Source organism: Chionomys nivalis, chromosome 2, assembly GCF_950005125.1.
Source record: "Chionomys nivalis chromosome 2, mChiNiv1.1, whole genome shotgun sequence".
NCBI lineage: Eukaryota > Metazoa > Chordata > Mammalia > Rodentia > Cricetidae > Chionomys > Chionomys nivalis.
The window spans coordinates 104,699,652-104,723,305 of NC_080087.1; the positions used below are offsets into that span (position 1 = coordinate 104,699,652).

Here is a 23,654-nt window from a genome sequence, read left to right on the forward strand (position 1 = left end):
ATAAAAGAGATAGAAAAAAAAAAAGACAAAACGGAAAGACGAGTAAGCCAGTCCTTGTTCCTGTGTGAGAAAGAGCCCTGTCCATGGAGCAAGCATACATCAACTAAAAAGCTTCTAGTGTACCTAGCTCGAGCCAAGATACAGAAAGTGCAAACGTCCCTGTAAGTAGCCAAAGCCTTGCCTCACTGATGATGAGGAGCCGAAGTCTTGGCTGAGCTTCACTGAGCTTGGTAGGAGAGGTTAGCTCATGGGCCACAGCAGAGTTTTGTTGGACATGAGGATCTCCAGTTGTTTTATGGTTGCTGGGTGTTCTCGTGGCTAAGCAGGCCACGGTATTTCTTGGGTTCTGTCTGCTCCTACCCCTCTGTCAGTCTGTCTTGAATTATTTAGTGGTGACCACAGGGCCAGATCACAAGCCAGGTTGGTGCAGGGGCCTGGGATGGGAAGATGGCCACTTCATTGGAGAACCTAAGGGAGTCTTCATTATGGCTATACCTCCGCCTCCTCCTTGGTCTCCTGGACTCTCCTCCAGGGGAGCTGTATCTTGAGGCAGAACACCAGGGTTCTGGTGACTGTTAGATCTCTTCCCATCTTTACTCTAGAAGGACAAGGAAGAATCCTGGGACCAGGGATCCTCTGAGGCCAGCTTTGGGAGTTGCTATGTAGGAGTGGCTACAGGAATGCCAGGGACCAAAAGAAACAGGCACGTTCTTATCAAGTCTGTTGGCTCAAGATTGTCAAACATGGCTTACCCAGGAAGAGGGCTTCAGGCAAGTCTTGGTCCAAGACCCCCCTGAATTTGTGAGTAGAAAACCCTAAGAATTTAGCAAGAAGAAAGGGTATAGGATAGCCATGATTAGAAAGAATTGCAGGCAGGGCCAGAAGCTGGATGTCAGGCACCTGCCACCAGTGCTGCACTTGAACTCTAAACTGAATCCCTTTCAGAAGACAGTGCTCTTGCCTCCTTTCCTTGGACTCAGTGCTTGTGGGCAGAGGAAGCACTGCATCCAGGCAGTCGGGAGGTAGGGTCTACAGGGCTTTTTAGCCTTAACCGAGCGAACATCTGCAGAGCTGCCTGTTGACAGGTACTGTAGTAGCACTTCACTGTTCTAGTTCCAAGGAGCCTGTGCATAACACACTGTTCATAACAGCCTCTGACAGGAGAGGGGCTGCTCAACAAGTTGATAATTTATTCTTTTATCGTTAATTATGTTTTACAATTTTTATGTGTTTGCATATGTGCATTTTGGGGGTTAGGTAGGTCGTGCATGCTGTGGCAGACTTGTAAAAGTTAGAGGATAGCGTTCAAGAGTTGGTTCCCTACTTCTATTGTGTGGATGCTGGGGATTGAACTCAAGTTATCAGGTGTGATGGCAGGTTCCTTTACTCACACACTTAGCCATCTCTCTGACCCTGTGTTGGTAACTTAAAGCTTACCTTTCCTCCACATTGTTTCTCTTGCTTTAATTTGGAATTAATTTTGTAAGTAAACACTGATACTGACTCAGCTTCTGCTTTAAATCAGAATCACGGTGGCCTCTCCTTGGCAGAACATGGGCTCAGTGTGAGTGCAGAAGCCACCCTGATGAACGTTCATGCTGCCCGCCAGGAGCACACTTTATTGACTGCAGTCGGTTGGGTAAACATGTTTTTCAAGAGGGTTCTCATTTTACCATGGCAACAGGCTCTCCGCTTGAGTGTCTATCTGGACCACTTCTATGGCACACACTGTTCTTGAGTCTCATACATAGCTCTGCAGTGGCTTCATTAGGAGAAGGGGCAGAAGCAAAGTACAGGCGGTTTGCCCATCCAAGTACTGGCACTTGGCTCCTTGCATGGCTAAGCGGAGCATTTTACTCTAGTTTCCCTTTATTGACTTTTCAATATGATGTCAGATGAGCCTTTGGATCTGCAATGGGGTCCTTTGAGAGTGGGGCCTCCCCCTTTGGCAAAGGGTGGAGAGTAATAACTCGGTGCAAGTATGTCTCCTAGCTAGATCTGCCACTGCCCTGAGATCTTTGTGCTTGAGGACAGAGCCCAGAATCCTTGAGCATTGTACTTTGAGCCTGTCAGACCATTGGCCAAAGAACACCAGGTGCCCTTTGGGCCACCAACACCCCTTGATAGTTGTCATCTAGGCTTTACAGGGAAGAAGGGACCTAGACCCCAAGGCTAGCCTTGCTGCCTCAGTGACCCATTCTCTCCTTTGTTGTGCTCTCTCCATAGTGGATGTGGCTACGGCGCTGCCTCTGCAAGTGGCCCCTGCAGCAGTACCCATGGACCTGCGCCTGGACCACCAGTTTTCGCTGCCCTTGGAACCCGCACTGCGGGAGCAGCAGCTACAGCAGGAGCTTCTAGCACTGAAACAGAAGCAGCAGATCCAGAGGCAGATTCTCATTGCTGAGTTCCAGCGGCAGCATGAGCAGCTGTCCCGGCAGCATGAGGCCCAGCTGCATGAGCATATCAAGGTGAGAAGCATCCTTGGGCTCTGTGTCTGTCCTTTTGCCCAGGGTATGTTTACTAGAGTGCTGAGACATGTGGACCAGCTATCCTCTGGGTGACCCCTGCTTCTTCTTCCCCATGATTGGTGTGATTTCATCTAGTGCTGAGGTGTAGATAGGTGACAGCTGCTCTTTCTGTACCCAGAATGGACATCACCCATCTAGTGCTTACACCTATGGACCAGATACTTTCTGGGTGACACCTGCTCCTCTGTCCCCAGGATTGGCATCATCCATGGAATGCTAAGACCTGAGAACTAGATATATCCTCTGTGTGGTACGTGATTCCTTCTGTCCCCAAGACCCAGTCTTACCCACAGAGTGTCAAGACCCAGGATCCAGGTGACCCTCATCATAAGGTTGCTGCAAATGTCCTAGGCCGTATGGCTTTTGCAGAGGACACACGATGTAGAAGTTGTCTTCTAAAAATGCATGCCCAGGTAGGAAAATGGCCAGGGGGAAAACAGGCCAAAAAGTGATGGACACCTCAGAGGACTCAGGGTTCATTGTGGTTTTTCTCAGATTTTCCCACTGACCTTTCATAACTGACTCCCCTACCGCCCGCAAAATAAACTGTTAACAAAGACCTTTTTAATGCCTACTCTATACAGTTGCTTAATCTGATCCCAGAATTTAAAATTAAATAAGTTGGAAAGAAGCCGGGTGGTGGTGGCGCATGCCTTTAATCCCAGCACTTGGGAGACAGAGGCAGGCGGATCTCTGTGAATTCGAGACCAGCCTGGTCTACAAGAGCTAGTTCCAGGACAGGCTCCAAAACCACAGAGAAACCCTGTCTCGAAAAACCAAAAAAAAAAAAAAAAAAAAAAAAAAAAAGTTGGAAAGAAACATACATGTAGATGTTATAGGGTAAGGCTGTAAGGCCAGGAATGTCTCTACTGAAAACCATGCTGAGCCACACTGTCCAGTAGAAACTACATTTTGCAATAGTCACATTAAAGCAAAAACCTCCCATACCAGTTGTACAAGTTGCCCACAGCAGTTTATCAAAATCACCCAACACATCACGGTTTCTGCCACAGTGTTTTTTTGCAGGTGAGGAACTCAAGAGCAGCTACTGGGTCCTGCCCTGAGTCTCATGTGATGCACTGTGTTGGTCAGGGTAGTGTCATCTGAGGCCTAGCTGGGCTTGGAATGGAGGATGTATGGTGGTTACTCACTTTTAGCAGTGCTTTCCCAGAACCACCTTGCTCACCCAGTAGGACCAAGATGGAGCCCCTGCATGTAAGACCCCTGAGCCTGGATTGTATTAACCACCTCTGCAGTGCTGCCATCACCAGAGCAGTCTCATAAACCATGGGAGGGTCCTCCATAGGCCATGATGTGGATTGCTGAGGAGGCTGCACAGGACTGTTTCCTGGTTCAGATAACAAATTACAGAGCCCTGCTTACCATGGTGCACAGGCCCAGTAACAACTCTAGGTGCCTTTCAGGAATGTGTGTGCTGAGAACACTGTCCTGGTTAGGCAGAGGATCTAGGAAACCTCACCCAGAGCTCTGAGAGCTGTCTGCAAGGAGGCCAGGGTCTTTGGTATTTCGATGTTTGCTATGTTAATTGTCCTGGGGCTATTACTGCTGCTGCTACTGCTCTGTTCTCTTGGGTTTGGGGTGGGCTGGTTAAGATCTCCCACCAGCACCAGGTTCCCAATCCTTTCCCGCCTCCTAGGAGAGGCCAACATCAGGTCTAGGAAAGAAAGCCTTGCTGACAGTTGCTCAGTGCTCTGCTGTGGATAACCAGGCCCACTTCCCATGGGGCCCTGTTTTCCAGGACTAGAAAACAAGAGGTTTTGAGGTTGGATGTTTGAGGCTGGCCTCAGGCAGGGGCCATGTGCCAGCTTGAAAACAGAAGAAGTCATTCCAAGTAATGGCACCCAGTGACCCTGGTGTGTAGGTGACTGAATGCCATCTCACCAGGCTGCTTGTCTTATTCTCTACAAGAGCCATAGCCTCACAAGGTCCTTGCCAGCAGTGTGACAGGAAGACGGGCTAGATGTGCAGTGGGAGGCTCTGTCAGGTGTAGGAAAGAGTAGCTTTGTGTTCTTGTTCTGTCAGTTGATTAGATGTTCCCATGGTTCAAACAATAAGAGTCTCAGAAGTAAATCTCCCTGCCTGTGTGAGTTTTTAGAGCAGTAGCAAGAGGTATAAACAAGACCCTTAAGTTAGGGTTCCATCAGCCAGGGTGTCCTTGCTTAGCATCCAGGTGCCTATTGTCAGCTCAGATGAGTCCCTGGAAGCATTTCTTTCTACCCCACAGTTCTAGACCACAGGAGAGATGCTGTAGGCCTAGAAACCTATGCTAGCCTTTGAGACAAGGCTTGAGAATCATAGAAATTTAAGGTTACATTTTTTGTGTGCTTTAATTCTTCATTAAAATTGAAACCATAAAAGCCTTTAGAGTATATAATTGTGTCATTGCATTAGCAGTCTTTTGTTTTGATGGTTTAAACTCTCTTCATGCCATCATATTGTTAACGACACTTGGCAGTGGTGTTTGTCAGACAGATTTCTTGAACACACAATCTAATTAGTGTCATTAAATCATCAGTGAATTTGAATGGAATTTATAATTGGAACAAGAGTAGTTTTTAAAGTAAAACTTCAGTTGTTAATTTGGGGTAAACAATGTCTTTCCAGGGGTTGTAGTTCTCAGAATCACCCTATCCCTGCTGTAAGCCCTGTTCTTCTGCTCATTTCCTTGTAACATTAATTTCTCTCCAGCCCAAGGAGGGGGGGCAGGTACAGGCTGAATGGAGGGGTAGTGTTATATCATTAGCTGGAAATTACCCCTATAAAGGTTGTTTAGACCCAGGAACAATGGAAGATCAAGACGGGCCTAGAATAGTTACTTTGTGGGTTTTCAGCATTATTTTTAATATTTAGAAGTATTTTTTTACCAAAAAAAAAAAAAAAAAACAAAAACAGAGAAAAACAACATGTTCTTAGTGTTTCTACTTCAAAAGTAGTGTGGGTTTAGCAGGTAGCAGTGGGCCCTGCCCCTCTGCTACTCCAGAGACTTCAGGCCCCAGAGCTGACCTGAGGTACATGGCTAGCCTTATCCTCCATCAGAACTTGGTACAGAAATTCTCTCCGCTGGGGGAAGATTGCTCATGCACTGACTGCATCCTGAGTGTACATGTATGGGCTTCTCCTTCTAAGCCTGGTGTGCCTCATCTGTTCTTTTGGCTAAAGAATTAAATGGTTAATTACTGTGACTGTCATACATGGCTGTGCAGCTGTTGGTTTTTCTGGCATTCATAGTTTCTCCCTTTCTGGTATTGAGTTTCCTATGTAAATCCAGTCTCCCAACCTTGGGGGCTGATGGCCAGTCTAAAATGAGTGACACAGAAACTGACTTTCCAAGACAACTTACTCAGAAAATGCCAGGGTGTGCAGCCTAGGATAGACATAGATGCATCCTGAGAGACTGGGAGAGAAGCCACTGAAAGGTTAGAGAGCATCCACATTGCTGTGGAGCAGAGAAAAGCTTCCACACTGCCATGATATAAGACGCTTGTGCATAAGAACTTGCTGTGGGGCTGGTACTACAGCGTGTTAGCCAGGTGTCCAAAGCAAGAGGCAGTGACCACTCCTCTTAGAGCCTGAAGGACAAGACCAGGGACACTCCTGGACCATCTGTCCTTACTTCATTGGCCTCTCTATCCTCTCCCACATTTCCTGCATGTCTTAGTTTGGGTTACTATTACTGTGATTAAACACCATGAACAAAATCAAGTTGGGGAGGAAAAGGTTTATTTGACTTATGTTTTCACATCTGTAGTCTATCACCGATAGTGTATCAGAACAGGAACTTAGGACAGGAACCTGAAGGCAGGAGCTGATGCAGAGGTCATGGAGGAGTGCTACTTACTGGCTTGCTCCCTGTGGCCTGCTCAGCTTGCTTTCTTATAGAACCCAGGACTACCAGCCCAGGGATGGCCTCACCCATATCAATCACTCATTAAGAAAATACACTACAGGCTTGCCTACAGCCCAATGTTATGGAAGCATTTTCTCAAGTGGGTTCCCTCCTCTTAGGTGACTCTAACCTGTGTAAAGTTAATAGAAAATTAGCTGGCACATTGCACACCCATGACTGCTGGCGTAGTCAGCCATCTCTGTGTGTCTTGTGGCTGCCTGCATTTCTTCTATTATTTTCTTTGTTGTTTTCAGTTGCATTGCTGGTCTTTTAACTATCAGTGTAGGAGTGCTCTTAATGAATAAGGGGCATTATTCCAGCTTCCACTGTTCATTCTCACTTGATACAAAGTAGTTACCCACTTGTCATATTGTGAATCAAATGTTCTTTCTGAAGACATTTAAAATACCACCTCTGTTCCCTCTCATGTGCATATTTATATGTCTGTATCTAGCTTGCTATATTCTTATGCTGGCACTGTGCAGTTCCAACGATACCCACATAGACTTGAGACTGACTGCTATGTCCTTATGCTGGCACCATGCAGCTCCAATGGTACCCACATAGACTTGAGACTGACTGCAACATTCTTATGCTGGCACCATGCAGCTCCAATGGTACCCACATAGACTTGAGACTGACTGCTACATTCTTATGCTGGCACCATGCAGCTCCAGTGGTACCCACGTTAGGCTTTAGACTACTGCTACATCTTTATGCTGGCACCATGCAGCTCCAACGATACCCACAAAGACTTGAGACTGACGGCTATATCCTTATGCTAACACCATGCAGCTCCAACTGTACCCACATAGACTTTAGTGTGACTGCTACATCCTTATACTGACACCATGCAGATCCAATGGTACCCACAGATTTCAGTCTGATTGCCCACCTCCCCATACCTTGTCCCTCTGCAAAGAATTTCCCACGCTTGTGTGACCTGTTTCTTTCCCAGATGAACTTCACAACCATTCTCATGAAGTCTCCACAATTATGCTGGGAAATACTTAATATTGTTAGGTAATAGTTTCCTAGTATTGAATTTGTACTCAAGAAACAAGTTATTTGATTCAGATTTCTATCCTAGTGAATCATTTTTTGTTTCTTACTTAATGCATATAAATGTTTAATCTGGGATATTTTGTATTTTTGTTTTTATTGTGAATAAATCTGTTTCTGCATTTTTATTTTTACTGCTCGCATAGTGCCAGTGTATAAATGAGCTCTGGAGTTCACTCTTTGATGGTATCTTGAATAGCTGGATAGAATTTATGGTAGTAACTTTGTTTTCCATGTCTTCTGGGTTACTAATGTTACCTGCAAACAAAAATCTTTTTCTTTTATTATTCTCCTGAATTAACTAAAATTTCCATAGTTTTGTGAGGTTATGAAAAACCCTCCCTGGCACCGTGGGGCAGTCCCTGTTTTGAGGTGTGGGCAGCTGTGGAGGGTGCTGACTTGGGTCCTACTATTGTATTCCTGTCGGCCAAGACCACCACTCTGAAGGACCAGCAGCATCAGAATGCCCCTTCCCATGCCCTAGTCTCCAAGATCTCTATAGTCCAAGCGGTAGAGAATACAACTCAAACTCAGGTAGTCAGCTCCAACCGAAAGGGACTTTGGTTTTGTGGCCCTAGAGACCAAGGTGCCGTTCATTCCGCTTTACTACAGGTATAGTCACTTTCTTTGCTGCTGTGACAGGTGTCTGACAAACAGCAACTTGAGGGATTAATCCCGCCTCACAGTTGATAAAGGGATTCAGTCTGTGGTCAGTGAGGCATGGTGGCAGAAGCACAAGGTGACTTGTCATTTTGGATCTGTCAGGATCAGAAAGAGACAAATTCTGATGCTCACTGTTTTTTATTTTTTAATCTGGGGCTCCAGCCCTGGGAATGGTGCCATCACATTCAACAAAGACCTTCCATCTTTTAAATCTTTCTGGAAACACCCTCATAGATGCACCCAGGGTTGTTTTCTTGGTACTTCTAAATCTTATAAAGTTGACAGTAAAGATTAGTCTTCAAACTACCTGTTGTTCCAAATAGCCAAGGACTTGTTGCCTGTGTGCTATTGTGATTGGAAAGGACCCTGTGCCTCTGCCTGCTGCCTGGGAAGTCATGTCCCTGGTTACTTGGTCAAACTTATGCCCAAAGGAGTGGTACAGATCAGCCCCATGCTTGGGGTTCTCTGTGACAGACCCAACTTAACCTGCTGCCCAAGGACACTGATGGCCACTCTGGTGCCATCCTGACTTTGCCTCATTTGTGCCGGGAGCTCCAGGCTCCTGTGCATCAGGCTTCATGTTTCCCAAATGTCCTTTAACTCCTTTCTCCTCAAGTTGTGATGTCTGCAGACAAGAGTGAGCTTCCAGTGTATTTCCAGGTAACAGTGGAAGTTGGTAATCCTCACAAAACCTTGATATGGTAGGACACAAGCCTCCTCTGGCCATCAGTTGTATGGCTGTCCCAGGTTCTCTGACACCTTCTAAGTGTGAGGATGATGAGGTCTGGGCCTGCTAGCACCTAAAGGGTAAGCTCCCATGGGCAGGAGAGTACAGCCCTGAACTGAAACTTGAAGGAAAAGCTGGAATTAGGCCGTTGATGGGTAAGGAGATGCTTGGAAAAGCTCTATACTCTAGGAGGGGCACAGCCTCCCTGAGAAAACACACACACACACCACATCACACCCTAAAAATACAGGCTGCTGTGCTGCTTTGAGTCTCTGTCCTTGTATCATCTTGTATGCTGCTTCTGCAATTTCTGTCCTCCTGACCACATCCATTGTTCTTGAGATATCCTGTACCCTAGTGATGCTGTAGCTCTGGCCCATGGGATACCTCCTGTTTCATCCCTGGCACAGGCTCACCTGCTGGCTCTCTCTTCCCTTTTATAGACCTTACTGCTGGACCACACATGTGCTTATCTTTTAACACTTGAATGTCTGGGTTCAGGTGGGGATGGCGAAGACAGATCCCCTGCAGTGCTGCTTACTACTGGGTATGCCTGGAAGGATACATTGTTCCCAGGGTACTATAATGAGATTGCTTTTGGATTTGAGCCACTTGGTCCAGTGAGTGGAGATGGAAATGGTTTTTTATTGAGAGCCTTGGGACATTTTAATCCCAAATGCTCCATTACAAACCCTGGACAAACAACATATACCCTGCCAGTCAACAGCTTCACACCCATGGATGACTTTATTTCTTTGTTCTGTTATATGTTTCAGCTAAAGAGCATAATGGTGCCTGCTCTGTGCTTATCTCAGGAAAGCACATGAGATTCTGCCTTAAAGGCTCTCTGAGCATCTTTGAGTATAGCTACAGAACAGCATGCATATTGAGCTTTGGTGGTTTTAAGGAAACAAATATCCAGGTCCGTCAAGACAGACAAGACTCAGCACAGCAGTCTGGCTATCTCGTCTCTTCTTCCTCACACTCTGCCACAGACTTGGATTTCACTTTCTTCCAGAGTGTGTTTGAGTTATCCTGGTTTTATCTCCACTGTTATCTTTTTTAAGTAACATGAAGGTAGGTGGCAAGGAGACTGTTAGTCTACCTCTGGGTAGACCAGTGGGTCTTTCACAGTACAGAATGCGTGGGAACAGGCAGGCCAGCTGTACTCCAGGACAGACTGATTTGGGGGCTGGTATAGTCTGTACCATCACAGCCACTCACGATCTTGAGCAGAATCCATCTGTAGCAAAAGTCTGTGTGCAGTAGTGAAAGGGAAGAACGATTATGTATTTGCTTAGCTTGGCTTGAATCCCACAGTGGTAGTGGGGAGCATATGGGCTTGTGCCCATAGGGGCTGCACTGCTATTGCTCTTGCCAGCTGGCCTGTCCCTACTGACTCCTATCTATAGTGTGGCAACTTTCTTTCTCTTCCGCTAGTTCATGATGCTAACATGTTAAGTATGACATCTAACCAAACTGGGTCTCTCTGGCTCATAACAGAGGTGACAGTGGCCCTTCTCTGGCTACTCTTTGCTGACTCTGGCTATCAGATGCGTGACTGTCCTAGGTTCACTGACAACCTCTGTCACTACTGGCATCCAAAGGGTGAGAATTGAAGGTACTGTGGCCAGGAGCTTGCTGTGGAGACAACATCAATGCATACATTCACTCTGCGAAAAATAAGCAGGTGTAGGCAGAGACTGCTCATTCGTTTCCCAGCCACTCAGACCCAAATAATCACACAGAAACTATATTAATTATGACACTGTTTGGCCAATGACTCAGGCATATTTAACCAGTTCTGGTGTCTTTCTTCTTCGGCAGCTTCTTGGTGTCTCCCTGACTCTGCCTACTTTCTATATCTCTGTTTGGATTTCCCGTTTGGCTTTACTCTCCTAAACTGTTGGCCTAAACAGATTCTTTAATAACCAATGATTATAAAACTTATTCTTAGCATACGGAATGAAATCCCACATCAGGCAGGTGGGCCATACATCCAACATGTGAAGAGGGTATGCAATATACATTTTACTGGTAAATTGTCATGCTTTGTGTGAGCTCACTTAAAATCTGGCTCTGAAAGTGGGTTTCCCTTTCTCATTTCAGACCCAAACATGTTAGTCTCAAAGTGCCTCTTGTCTGGTGATAGGTTGATTCCCACCCCAACCCCCATGACTGAGAACATAAAATACTATTTTGAGAACAGCCAGGAGATAAACCTTTTGCAGAGTAGGCCACTGTTAATTGTCTCCTAACGTACAAGTGCCTGCAGAGGGAACAGGAAACTGGAAAGTTAGTCATGGAGAGAAAGCTCAATCAGGAGCTCCAGCTGACTAGCTCCACTTACCCCAGTTGGTTTCTGCTAGATGTGGTGAGCAGAATTTGATGGTGTCTGTCTGCCACTGTTTATTCTTTTATTGGAAACCTTACCCAAGGGGAAGGGACACTTTGCTCCACTATAGACATCCTTAGTTGGAAACTCTAACTGACTGCCTAAGTGGGGCTTTCCCCACTGGTGTTTTCTCTGATGCTGTGCGTGCCCAGTTTGATGGTGGTTTACAGTTTGTCTGTCTGTTGTTTCTATCTATTTGCTACTTGCTGTTTATCCTTTTGCTTGCTATATAGTTATTAAACTCACTCATTCAAAACAATAAGCATAGCAATTGTAAGACATTCTTCAGACCATACAGACCAGCTGTTGGGTGTAGGAGTCTGTCCCTAAGTGTCAAAATGGGTCAGGGATCAGCTTTTACTGAAAATATTGAATATGCTTAAAGGACTATACAAATCTGACCACACATTATTGTTGGAAGAAGCTGCTTGTTGTCTCCTGGCCACCCGGCTAGCTTAGACCCTAAATAATCATACAGAAACTGTATTAATTAAATCACTGCTTGGCCCATTAGCTCTAGCTTCTTAATGGCTAACTCTTACATATTAATTTAACCCATCTCCATTAATCTGTGTATCATCACATGACAGTGGCTTACTGGCAAAGTTTTGACATGTCTGAATCTGGCAGAGGCTCCATGGCATTTTTCTGACCCCACCCTTCTTTCTCCCACCATTCAACTTAGTCCCCCCCACCTAAGTTCTGGCCTATCAACAGGACAAGCCAGTTTTCTTTATTCATTAATGATAATCATAGCATACAGAGGGAAATCCCACATCACAGTATTTCTCTTGAGGCCCAGTAATGTGAAGAAGTTGGTTTAATGCCTATGAGTGATTTTGAGTCCTCTATTGCTGAGCTAGATGTTCTGAGCTTAAGATGATTTGCCTATGCTTAGTTTCACGTGTGGATTAATTTTTTTGTTTTTTGTGGGTTTTTTGTTTTGTTTTTGTTTTTTGGGACAGGGTTTCTTTGTAGCTTTGGAGCCTGTCCTAGAATTCGCTTTGTAGACAAAGCTGGCCTCAAACTCAGAGATCCACCTGCCTCTGCCTCCCAAGTGTTGGGTAAAGGGGGGTACCACCACCACCTGGCTTACTTTCCTATATATATGATTATTTTATGTTTTTTTGGTGTTTTACCTGCATATATATCTGTGTGAGGGTGTCGTAAGCATCGGAACTGGAGTTATAGACAGTTGTGAGCTGCCATGTGGGTGCTGGAAATTGAATACGTGTCCTCTGGAAGGCTCAGCTCTTCATTGCTTACCCATCTCTCCAGCCCCTTGGTATTACTTTTAATCAGACACCCTTGACTTTTTCAATATTGTCAACTTAGCAGGACCTGGAATCACCTAGGAGACAAACATCTGGGCATGTCTATGATGGAGTTCTAGATTGTGTTCATTGAAAATTGGGAAGATACACCCTAAATATGGACAACTCTGTTCCACAGCCTGGGGTCCTGAACTGAATAAAAAGGAGAAAGTAAGCTCAGTACCAACATTACTCTCTCTCTCTCCTTCCTGATTGGTCCCCATCAGTGTCATGGTGGCTCAAAACTGAGCATTGGCTTAAAAGTGAACTGGTTTAAGTTCCGATTAGAATAGTAGGGCTGCCATTGCTGGTTTTGTTAGAAAAAATTAGGCCATGTTTCTCACTTTTCTATCACTGTAATAAGACACCATAACCAAAGCAATTTATAGAAGAAAGAGCTCTATATTTCTTTTTTTCCGTAAAAGAATTTCCTGTTCCCATTGTAGGCACTTGTACACTATGAGACAAACAGCAGTAGCCTCCTCTGCAAAAGGTTTGCCACCTGGATGCTCTGAACACAGTGTTTTGTGCTGTCACCGAACTGGGGGACTTACAGTTTTAGAGGGCAAGTCCATGACCGTCATGAGAAGTGTGGTAGCAGGCAGGCATAGCATTGGAGCAGCTCCGAGAAGGCACATCTTGAGGTACAGTCTACAAGGCAGAAAGAGAGTTAACTGAGAATGGTATAGGGTTTTGAAACCTCAAAGCCGGCCCTAGTGGCAGACTTTCTCATCCTTCTCAAACAGTTCTACTGGAGACCAAGTGTTCAAATATATGAGCCTATGGGCCATTCTCATTCAAACCACCACACTGTGGTTTTTTTTTTTTTTTTTTTTTTTTGTTTTTTTGATTTTTCGAGACAGGGTTACTCTGTGGTTTTGGAGCCTGTCCTGGAACTAGCTCTGTAGACCAGGCTGGTCTTGAACTCACAGAGATCCGCCTGCCTCTGCCTCCCAAGTGCTGGGATTAAAGGCGTGCGCCACCACCGCCCGGCACTCACACTGTGGTGTCTTATTTTAAACTGTTTCATAGTGTTGATGTTTGAATCTGCCCAAGATCTCTTCTTAGCAATTCTCCCCCTGCCATGGTCATGGTGGTGAGTTATTAAATGCAGACAGCTAGGTTTTACCCACTGTAAAATCAGCACTTCCAGAAGGCCTATTATAGACTGAGTTCTACACTCCAGTGGTCTCTACATGTATGTCAGCCTTCTCCCTGGACAGTACAGGCCCTGCCTTGGGGAGCTGAGGAAGGAGTGCCTTGCGACAGATTATTGTGTGTGATCAGGAGAAAAGTTAAGATCAAAGGGTCCTAAGGTGCAGAGGGTCACTGTTAAGAGTGTCCCGACTGTGCTGGACTGAAGAGCACAGATGTGGTTAGTCCATTCTGACCTGGCTATATGACTGTCAAGTGCAGAACATCTCAATAGTCTGAAGTTGTGACACTCTCACGGGCCAGCATTGTGGCTGTGGGGTGTCTTTGGGAATCTGGTCATTATTCGTCTTCTAGAGTCTTTACTGTGATACACTTTTCCTGGACTTCTGTGTCTCATGAATTTCAGGTTTGTGTGTCTTTGTGACTGTAGCAGGAAACTCACCTCCCTCTTGGTTCCAAGGGAAAGTACTGTGAGTCTGTTTAGCAGTGGCCCACTCGCTCCCAAGTTTGGTGACTCTGAACAAGGCTAGGTGTATGGGGCTATTTTTTGGAATGGATGATTATAAACTTAATTATGCAGTTATTTTTTTAAATGCCACCATGTTTGCTTTCTGAAGCTAATTAAAGCAGGTAGAGTTACCTGACGCCAGTTGTCTCGTGACAGCTTGTAGGTGCCATTCCACCTTTAAGCACTCTCTAAGCACTTCCTTATTTGCAGATGTTATTTTGGAAGCCCTATAGTCCATGGTGTTTCCCCAGAATGATTAGGTGCAATCTCTTGGAATGAAGCTAATAGAGGATATGGCTTAATCTCCATGCCTTTACTTTTGGTGTACAGTATTGTAATTTGATTTTCCTATAAAGAATAGGAAAATGTCACTCTTCTGAAGTTATTTTCTAAGTCCTGGAACTGGGTTCAATTCTCGGTACAAATGGCCGGAAGAAACCTAGATCCCAAGTGGTGTTAGACCTATCCATACTGTTTGCTAGCAACAAAGGTGGCTAACTTAAGATATTATTTTGAGACTGTAAATCTCTTGGGTTTGGTCTCTCATCCTATCCATCCAGCTAGGTTGTGTCTCCCTGATATCTTTCTCTTGACTTCAGGGTGACACTTATCTATCTTGTAAGATACATTCGCTTTGGGGGACGTCTTCCAAAATCAGACTCAAGGTAAAGACGGTGAAGTTCAGTTACCACCCTCACACCAGACCGTTAGAGGGTTGTCACAGCCCCGTGTCAATTGGTCTTCATTGTGGAGCAATCCTGCAGCCCAGTGGAAGCATGGAGAAGGCAGCTAGCAAAAGGCAGGCCAAGTCAGGCCAGGCAGCTGGCCTGCCCATTTCTCCTTCCTGCTGTACCCCCTCACAGCCTTCAGAAGCATGCTGTCTCTCTGAAGACCATTTTGGTGACTGTTGGAAATATGAACCAGAGAGCCAACAGTCTGACCTGCTGACCGTCAGCTGGCTCCTCCTGTACTCACTGGTGCTGGACACAATGTGAGACCTTCTGCAAGTGGCCTTTCTGTGGAAAAGTTACTTTGAGCAGGCCCACCCCTGCCTGGACACAGTTTTCCAATGTTTTCCCGTTCCCTTTCCTGAGCTATTGTGGGAGTGCCTGTCCCCCTCTCCTGACTACAAATAACCATTGCCCCATGAATATTCTTAGTGAACATGTTTATTATAGATATAGCTGGTTTTCTAACAAGAGCCCTTGCAAATCCCCTCAGACAGGGAGTATGGCGCTCCTACAGGTGACTACAGTTACAACTGGACAGCTCTAAGAAGTTCTGTGAGGCTCTAGCATCAGACTGCTTCCATAGCAACAGAGAAGTAAGGTCAGGGATACCTACTCTGCAGGTTGTCGAGACATAGCACAGGTGAGGACAGAACTGTTGTCTGTGTTCTAAGGTCTAGGGCTAGCCTCAGCCCCTGTAGTAGATTTAGCAACCTGAGAATTTCCTGGTTTTCCCAGTCTAGACCCACAGGGCAGTGCCTAGCACCTCCTGTATTATGCATGTGGTATGAGTAAGCTGGTGGTCCTGTTTTGCTCATGAAGTTCTTGGGTTTCACTAAAAGTAATTTCAGTGGCCCAATGCCTATATTCCATGTCTGGGGTGTACAGGCTTGATTGTTGAAGTGGATAAAGAATGTTCACCTTATAAAATCATGCAATTGCTATCACTTTTCCATCACATTCTTGATGTGACGTGACTTGAACTTCACATGGAAATCCAACCAGGGAGCTGCAAGGCCTGTGGCTAGAGAAGAATACAGTCTAAGCCTCTGTGCAGCTTGGACACTTTTGGAAGCATGGACTTTGAGAGGTGTGTGTTAGGTTAACTGTGGGTGGCTAACCTCCTGGCTTCCTCCTAGATTGGGGAGGATTCCCCAGGTGACTCCCTGGAGCTGGCATGGTACTGAATGCTGGCCAGGCTCCTCTTTTGAATAGTTACCCAATACCATTTTGGACATGTCTTGGGTACACCCTGTCTGTTTTTCCATAAAGCCTTGCTGGAGACCATGAGAAGCAGCATCCATGAAGAGCAGCCATCTTCACACTCGTGCACTTAAAGCACACCTGCACACATTTTGTGTCCTAGTTCATATGCATAGGTTGAAGGCCTAGCTGTTTGCCCACATGGGTATCATCAAAACCCTGCTTAGGAGACAAAACCTTCACCTCAGTTTCCTCCTTTGAACTGCTCTGTCTTAGTCAGGGATCTCTAAAGGAACAGGGCTGATACACTAGATATATGTATTTTGGGGGGGGGGGCTAGTAGATGGTCTTGCATACTGTGGTCTGGTACCCTCATAATGAAAGGCCAAGAAAGCAGTAGTTGTTCAGTTTGTAGGTCTGAATGTCTCAGCAAGCCCAGTCTGGCACAGAAGTCCTGGAGGATTCTGGTTTTCAGTCTAAGTTGGAATCCCAAAGAAGTATGTTCTAATACTGCCAAAGAAATGAATGTGTCAGCAGCAGGACAGATGAACTTGCCAGTGAGAGTGAGGGCAAGCAATCAAAAGCATATCTTGCATATCGCCATAGAACCTTCATCTAGCGATGGATGGAGATAGAGCCAGAGACCCACACTGGAGCACCGGACTGAGCTCCCAAGGTTATAATGAGGAGCAGAAAGAGAGAGAACATGAACAAGGAAGTCAGGACCATGAGGGGTGCACCCAACCACTGGGACAGTGGGGCCGATCTATTGGGAGCTCACCAAGGTCAGCTGGACTGCTACTGAAAAAACATGGGATAAAACCGGACTCTCGGAATGTGGCGGACAATGAGAGCTGACGAGAGGCCAAGAAGAATGGCACAGGAACTTTCAACTGGCGATAGATCGAGAGAGAGACAGAGACCCAAATTGGAGCAATGGTCTGAGCTCTTAAGGTCCAAATGAGGAGCAGAAGGAGGGAGAACATGACCAAGGAAATCAGGACCACGAGGCGTGCACCCACCCACTGTGACAGTGGAACTGATCTATTGGGAGCTCTTCAAGGCCAGCTGGACTGGGACTGAATAAGCATGGGTTGAAACTGGACTCTCTGAACATGGCGGACAATGAAGGCTGATGAGAAGCCAAGGACAATGGCACTAGGTTTCGATCCTAATACATGAACTGGCTTTGTGGGAGCTTAGCCTGTTTTGTTGCTCACCTTCCTGGGCCTGGATGGAAGTGGGAGGACCTTGGTCTTCCTGTAGGGCAGGGAATTTGGACTGCTCTTCAGTATCGAGAGGGAGGGGGAATGGACTGGGGAGAGGAGAAGAGGAGTGGGGATGGGGGAGGGGAGTGGGGGGAGGGGGCAATGTGTGGGAGGAGGGGAGGGAAATGGGAAACGGGGAGCAGTTGGAAATTTTAATTAAAAAAGAATAAAAAAAAAAAAGCAAAGTTTCCTTTTTCCATCTCCTTTGTGTGGGCTGTTACCTTAAGGGTGGGTCTTTCTGCTTCAAATAATCTGATTAGGAAATCCTTCACAAAGCCAAGCATGTTGGTGCACACCTTTAAACCCAGCTCTCTGGAGACAGAAGTATCTGAGTTCTAGGTCAGCCTGGTCTACATTGTGAGTTCCAGGACAGCCAGGACTATGTCTCCTGTCTCAAAAATAAAATAAAATAAAATAAAATAAAAATAAAAAGAAGAAGAAAAGAAGATTCCTCACAGGAAGGCCCAACAGCGTAGGGTTTCATTTGCTTCCAGATGTAGTCAAATTGGCAAGCAAATTTAGCAGACTAGCATCACAAGCTCCTCCTGGGCTCTAAGTGAAAAGTACTCCAAAGGTCCCAAGCACTGGTTGGTTTCCTGTCATGGCTGTATTCTGTGCGGCCTGCACAATCTTGAGTGGCTGGATGTCCTGTTCTGTACTGTCTCCATACTGCACAAAGGTGCCAGATTTTTTTTTTCCATAGAAAGTTCCATGGGCCACCTGGTTACCAATTTCTTGATCACCACTCCCTGCCACTCTTCTTTCCATGAGGGAACAACACCATAAAAGTACTCATGCCTACAGGGTGTCCACCCACTAATGCAGTGAAAGCTAGAAACAGTTATTAGGCCAAGGAAAGAGGAGCCAATGGCCCTACTGAAGTAAGAGACTACATGTTCAGGCGGGAGGCAGGGTTCTTGTTTACCTTTTGCAGTACAGTGACAGGAATTTGATTGGTAGGGGCAAGCATTTTTCCCATTCTTTTTTGACCATGTCTAAGATTCCTTACTTTCTTTGTGCCATGGCCTCTGTAGTTAGCAGGTTGCTACAGTCTTCTGAATTGATGACAGTATGTATTCACTATAGTTTATCTATGTATCATAAATCCTGCAGTCTCTCTTCTTTACCTTCTGTATTTAACTATTTCTCATATAGACCTTGCATTTTCATGCCATATTTCGAATTTTTCATGTCATATTTTGAATCTCCAATGTCTACATAAAGATGCCGAGACCTTAGGTGTGCTATGAAGTGCATTTCCATGTGGGTAGATAATGAATATCTTAGAGTGTCCTTCACTTTCCTCCCCATCTTTCTGCTCCCACACCAGCTTCTTGTCTTTGTCATGTCACAGTGGTCTTTCCTACTGTAGACATGGAAATAGTGATACTGACTTCTTCATGCTCTTGATACCCTGTTGTGTCACTTGATACCCTGTTGAATTTGCCTATTTCTGACTCAGCTTTGTGCTTTTGCCTGTTGATAACTAATTCTGCTTTGAGATAGGCAGCATTCCCTCAGGTGAATGAATACCATTGTCTGTCTGTTCACCTCAAGGAACTTGGACTTGCCTCTGGGCCTGCCATGTGTGTTCCAGGCATACTCTTAATGTGGTGTCTTGGTGGATGAACCTCTAAGGTAGAATTTCAGAATTCTTCCATGTCTAATAAAATGCCCAGCAGTTGTGCAAACTGGCTTCACTATTTCAGCTCTCTGGGGATATACTCAAAGAGCATTTATACTCAACAAGGTCACCTACTCCTTCTGAGTACTATGCACAGATCCAAGGCTGTTCTGTGAATCTTGCCCTTAAAGGGGAAGAGGAATTTTAGGCTTTGGCAGCCTGTCCTCCTCTAGTCACCTTAGATGAATGGGCAGGTAGGCCAGGTGGCACCCTGGGAACCCTAGTCAGGGAGTGGTGGGCTGGTTCCTGGGTGTCCGTGGGTCTACAGGACTCTGACCTCTGTCCTCCTCTGCCTGCAGCAGCAGCAGGAGATGCTGGCCATGAAGCACCAGCAGGAACTGCTGGAGCACCAGCGGAAACTGGAGCGGCACCGGCAGGAGCAGGAGCTGGAGAAGCAGCACCGTGAGCAGAAGCTGCAGCAGCTCAAGAACAAGGAGAAGGGCAAAGAGAGTGAGTGCTGGTGGGCACAGTGAGGATTCAGGGTGCCCCCACCTGATCACTGCCTCTGTTGCCTGTGCTGCTGCCCCAGGCAGCTCTGGGGGGCTTGTCACCCCATGTAGGAGTCATCAGTGTCTTCCATGTGATTATTTCGGGTCACTCTCATTGGGCATAAAGGCAAACCAGTGACCTTGCTTTTGACCTTATCCAGGTGTCAGGAAGGACTCAGTATCAGCCTCAGTGTAGGGGCATTCTGGGGCTCCCATGTTGACTCAGGCATCTCGAGACTACTTGGCAGAACCTTTTGCAGATGCACAGAATATTAAAGCTGTAAATATTGCCTTCCGACTCTGAGGTCTTCCCTATGTTTTCTTTGGATACATTCTCTAAGTGTCCCTGAAATAGGTGTCAGCCTATAGGTGGACTTGTAGATGAGGGTACAATTCATGTGTGGCTTTGAGGCTCACTCTTCCCATAGTTTTGCTTGTTGATACAGAGATTGATGTAGTTGGCCACCCTAAGGAGAGATTTGACAGTAGCCAAGAGGCCATTGATAACGCGTTACTGCTTAAATCTACCATGGAGACTGTATTAGTTACTTCCAGTTGCAAGGTTGGAAGTACCATGACCAGAAACAACTAAAGGAAAAATGAGTTTATTTTGGTTTATGATTCCAGAATCTGTTGTGGCAGGGAAGATTAGGGCAAGACAAAAGAAGCAGGAAGCAGGCTGATCATATCTCAACCACACATGGGAGAGAGGATGAGCAGGAAGTGGGATGAGGCTATAAACCCTCAGAGCTCACCTCCCCAGTGACATACTTCCTCTAGCAAGGCTGTACCTCTTAAAGGTTCCATAACGTTCATGTGCATCACCATACATGAGCCTATGGGGAACAGTTCTCATTCAAACAGCACATGGACAGATCCCCCAAATCCTTTATCTGCAAACACTGAAAATGGCTAGCCATCTTTACAAATCATTGTAACAAATTTTTGTATGAATTTTAATCTCCATCTGTACCACATAACAAGATGCATATGCTTAAAACATTCTTGTAAAGTCTGTTATTTGACGTTGTTTGAGAATCATTTTGGCATGTGATATACAAAGTTGCAGACAGATACGTCTGTGACAACAAGGAGTAACCTGGGAGCTGGCATACTAGCACCTAGGGACCATGCACCCAGCAAAGAACCAAGCAAGGGCAGTTGGACTGCCAGGCCTTTGGGCCTGCCTGTCTTTACCCTTCCCAGGCACTGCTGCGTCAGTCATCTTAATCCAGCTCAGTAGTGGTCCCTTGGCATCTAGGGCTACTTTCCCCTGGCTGCCACTGAGGTGCAGTGTGAACCTCTGACTGGCCTGGCAGAGCTCCCCTTTCATGATGTGTTCAATCAGGTCCTTTGCCTGTGCTTCAGGGGAGAGAGCTCCCTTGGCCTTGGTGTGGAGCTACTCCTTATGTGTTGTGGAGCAGAGCTCCTTGTGAGTTGTGTGCATTGTCAACTCTTTTCTACCTTCCGAGTGCTGACTTTTTACTCATAATGGTGTTTGTTAAGCACAAGATTCTCAGTTCTAGCTTAGTCCAGTTCCTCAGTTTCCTTTGTGTACTTTTACAGTGTGTTTTAGAAACTATTCATTGGGCTGGAGAGATGGCTCAGCCGTTAAAGGCTAGGCTCACAACCAAAAATATATAGAAACTATTCATTTCTCCTAGATCATTTTGCAGCATATTTGAGTAGTTTCCCACTTGTGTGGACTTCCATTCTGCTGGAGCTGGTGTATGTGTGTTGCGTAGTTTAGGATGTACATCTGGCCCCTCAGGTATCTCTGAGAACTGATGTCTGCACCCATGTGTTTCCATGCTTCCTGTTGGTGACATCAGTCCTTGTTGTCATTGCACCAGTGCTTGTAGTTTCAGTCACCACAGCTTGGAAGTGAGCCTGAGCACTATGCTAATCTTCTACTTCCTACTTTCCAATTCTTCTTTTTTTTTTTTTACTTAGTTAACATTTTTTCATTTATTTTACATACTAACCACAGTATCCTCTCCCTCCTCTCCTCCTATTCTGCCCTCCCCCGACTCCAATCTTCCCCCCTTCCCATTCACCCACTCCTCTGCCATCTTCATTCAGAAAGGGGCAGGCCTCCCATGGGTTTGAACATAGCATGGCACAACAAGTTGAGGTAGAACCGAGTTCCTCCCCCTGTATAAAGGCTGGCCAGGGTAATCCAGCATGGGGAACAGGCTCCCAAAAGCCAACTAAGCACCAGGGACAGGTCCTGCTCTCACTGCTAGGAGCCTTACAAACAGACCAAACTTTATAACTGTCACACACATGCAGAAGGGCTAGATCAGTCCCATGCGGACTCCCTAACTGTTGGTCCAGAGTCCATGTGCTCCCACGAGCTCAGGTCAGCTGTTACTGTGAGTTCCTCCATCATGTCCTTGACCCTACTGGCTCATATAATCCCTTTTCCCTTTCTTCAGGAGATTACCAAGAGCTTGGCCCAGTGCTTGGCTGTGGATCTCTGCATCTTCTTCCATCAGTTACTGAATAAAGGGCTCTCTGATGACAGTTAAGGTAGTTACCAGTATGATTACAGTCGATGGCGAGTTCAGGCACCCTCTCCACTATTGATAAAAGTCTTAGCTGGGATCATCCTTGTGGATTTCTAGGAGTTTCCCTGGCACCAGATTTCTCCCTAACCCCAAAATGTGCCCCCCCCATCAAAATGTCTCTTTCCTTACACTCCCCCTCCATCCCATCCCGAACCTGCCTCCCATGCCCAGCTGTCCAACCCTCTCCCTCAAGTTCCCATTCCACCACCCCACCGCCCCACTTTCACCACCAGTTTACCTAGGAGATCTCTTCTATTTGCTCTTCCCAGGGAAATCCATGTATCCCTCTTTGGGCCCTCTTTGTCATCTAACTTCTCTGAGGTTGTGAATTGAAGTTGGTTATCTTGTACTTTACTCATAATGTTCATTTATGAGTTGAGTGCATACCATGTTTATCTTTCTGGGTCTGTGCTACCTTACTCAGAATGATTTTTTTTCTAATTCCATCCATTTGCCTGCAAATTTCATGAGGTCATTGATTTGTACAGCTCCGTTGAGTAAGTGTACCACATTTTCCTTATCCATTCTTCGGTTGAAGGGCATCTGGTTGTTTCCAGGTTCTGGCTATTATGAATAATGGTGCTATGAACATAGTTGAGCAAATGTCCTTGTTATGTGATTGATCATGCTTAGGATATACACCCAAGATTTGTAAAACTGAGTCTTGAGGTAGATTGGTTCCCATTTTTCTGAGAAACTGACATACCGATTTCCAAAGTTTGCACTCTCACCAGCAGTGGTTTTGCACTCCCCTTAATCCACATCTTCTCCAACATTAGCTATCATCAGTATTTTTGATTTAACCATTCTGACAGGTATAAGATGTTATCTCAGTTCCCTGATGACTAAGAATGTTTAACAGTTTTTAAGTGTATTTTGGCCATTTGAGATCCTTCTGTTGAGAATTTTGTTTAGATTTTTTATTTGGCTTATTTGGTATTTTGATGTCTAGTTTCTTGAGTTCTTTATATATTTTGAAGATCATCCCTCTATCAGATATGGGTTGGTGAAGACCTTTTCCCATTCTATAGGCTGTCGGTTTGTCTTATTAACAGTGTCCTTTGCCTTACAGAAGTTCAGTTTCAGGAGGTTCCATTTAAAAATTATTGCTCTTCGTGTCTGTGCTACTAGTGTTATATTCAGGAGTTAGTCTCCTCTGCCAATGCGTTCAAGGCTGCTTCCCACTTTTTCTGTCAGGTTCAGTGTAACTGGATTTATGTTGAGGTCTTTGATCTTCCTGGGACTTGAGTTTTATGCAGGGTGATACATTTGTATCTATTTGCATTCATCAACATGCAGATACCCAGTTATGCCAGCACTATTTGCTGAAGATGTTTTCTTTATTCCGTTGTGCAACTTTGGCTTCTTTGTCAAAAATCGGGTGTTCACAAGCATATGGATTTACATAAGGGTCTTCAATTAGATTCCATTGATCCACATGTCTGTTTTAATGCC

At 45.6% G+C, this 23,654-nt stretch overlaps 1 protein-coding gene across 13 annotated transcripts in view; it reads left to right on the top strand.

The window, feature by feature from the left end:
- Window positions 1–23,654, top strand: part of Hdac4 (histone deacetylase 4) — a 265,090-nt gene that overhangs the window by 153,909 nt on the left and 87,527 nt on the right. For 12 of the 13 annotated variants that reach the window (XM_057753741.1, XM_057753832.1, XM_057753732.1 and 9 more), the window contains 2 exons: window positions 2,227–2,468; window positions 19,441–19,591. In XM_057753741.1, the coding sequence (XP_057609724.1) occupies window positions 2,227–2,468; window positions 19,441–19,591 (393 nt within the window). Of the gene's footprint in view, window positions 1–2,226; window positions 2,469–19,440; window positions 19,592–23,654 lie in introns of those variants that run through there. The other variant, XM_057753823.1, reaches the window with a different exon arrangement.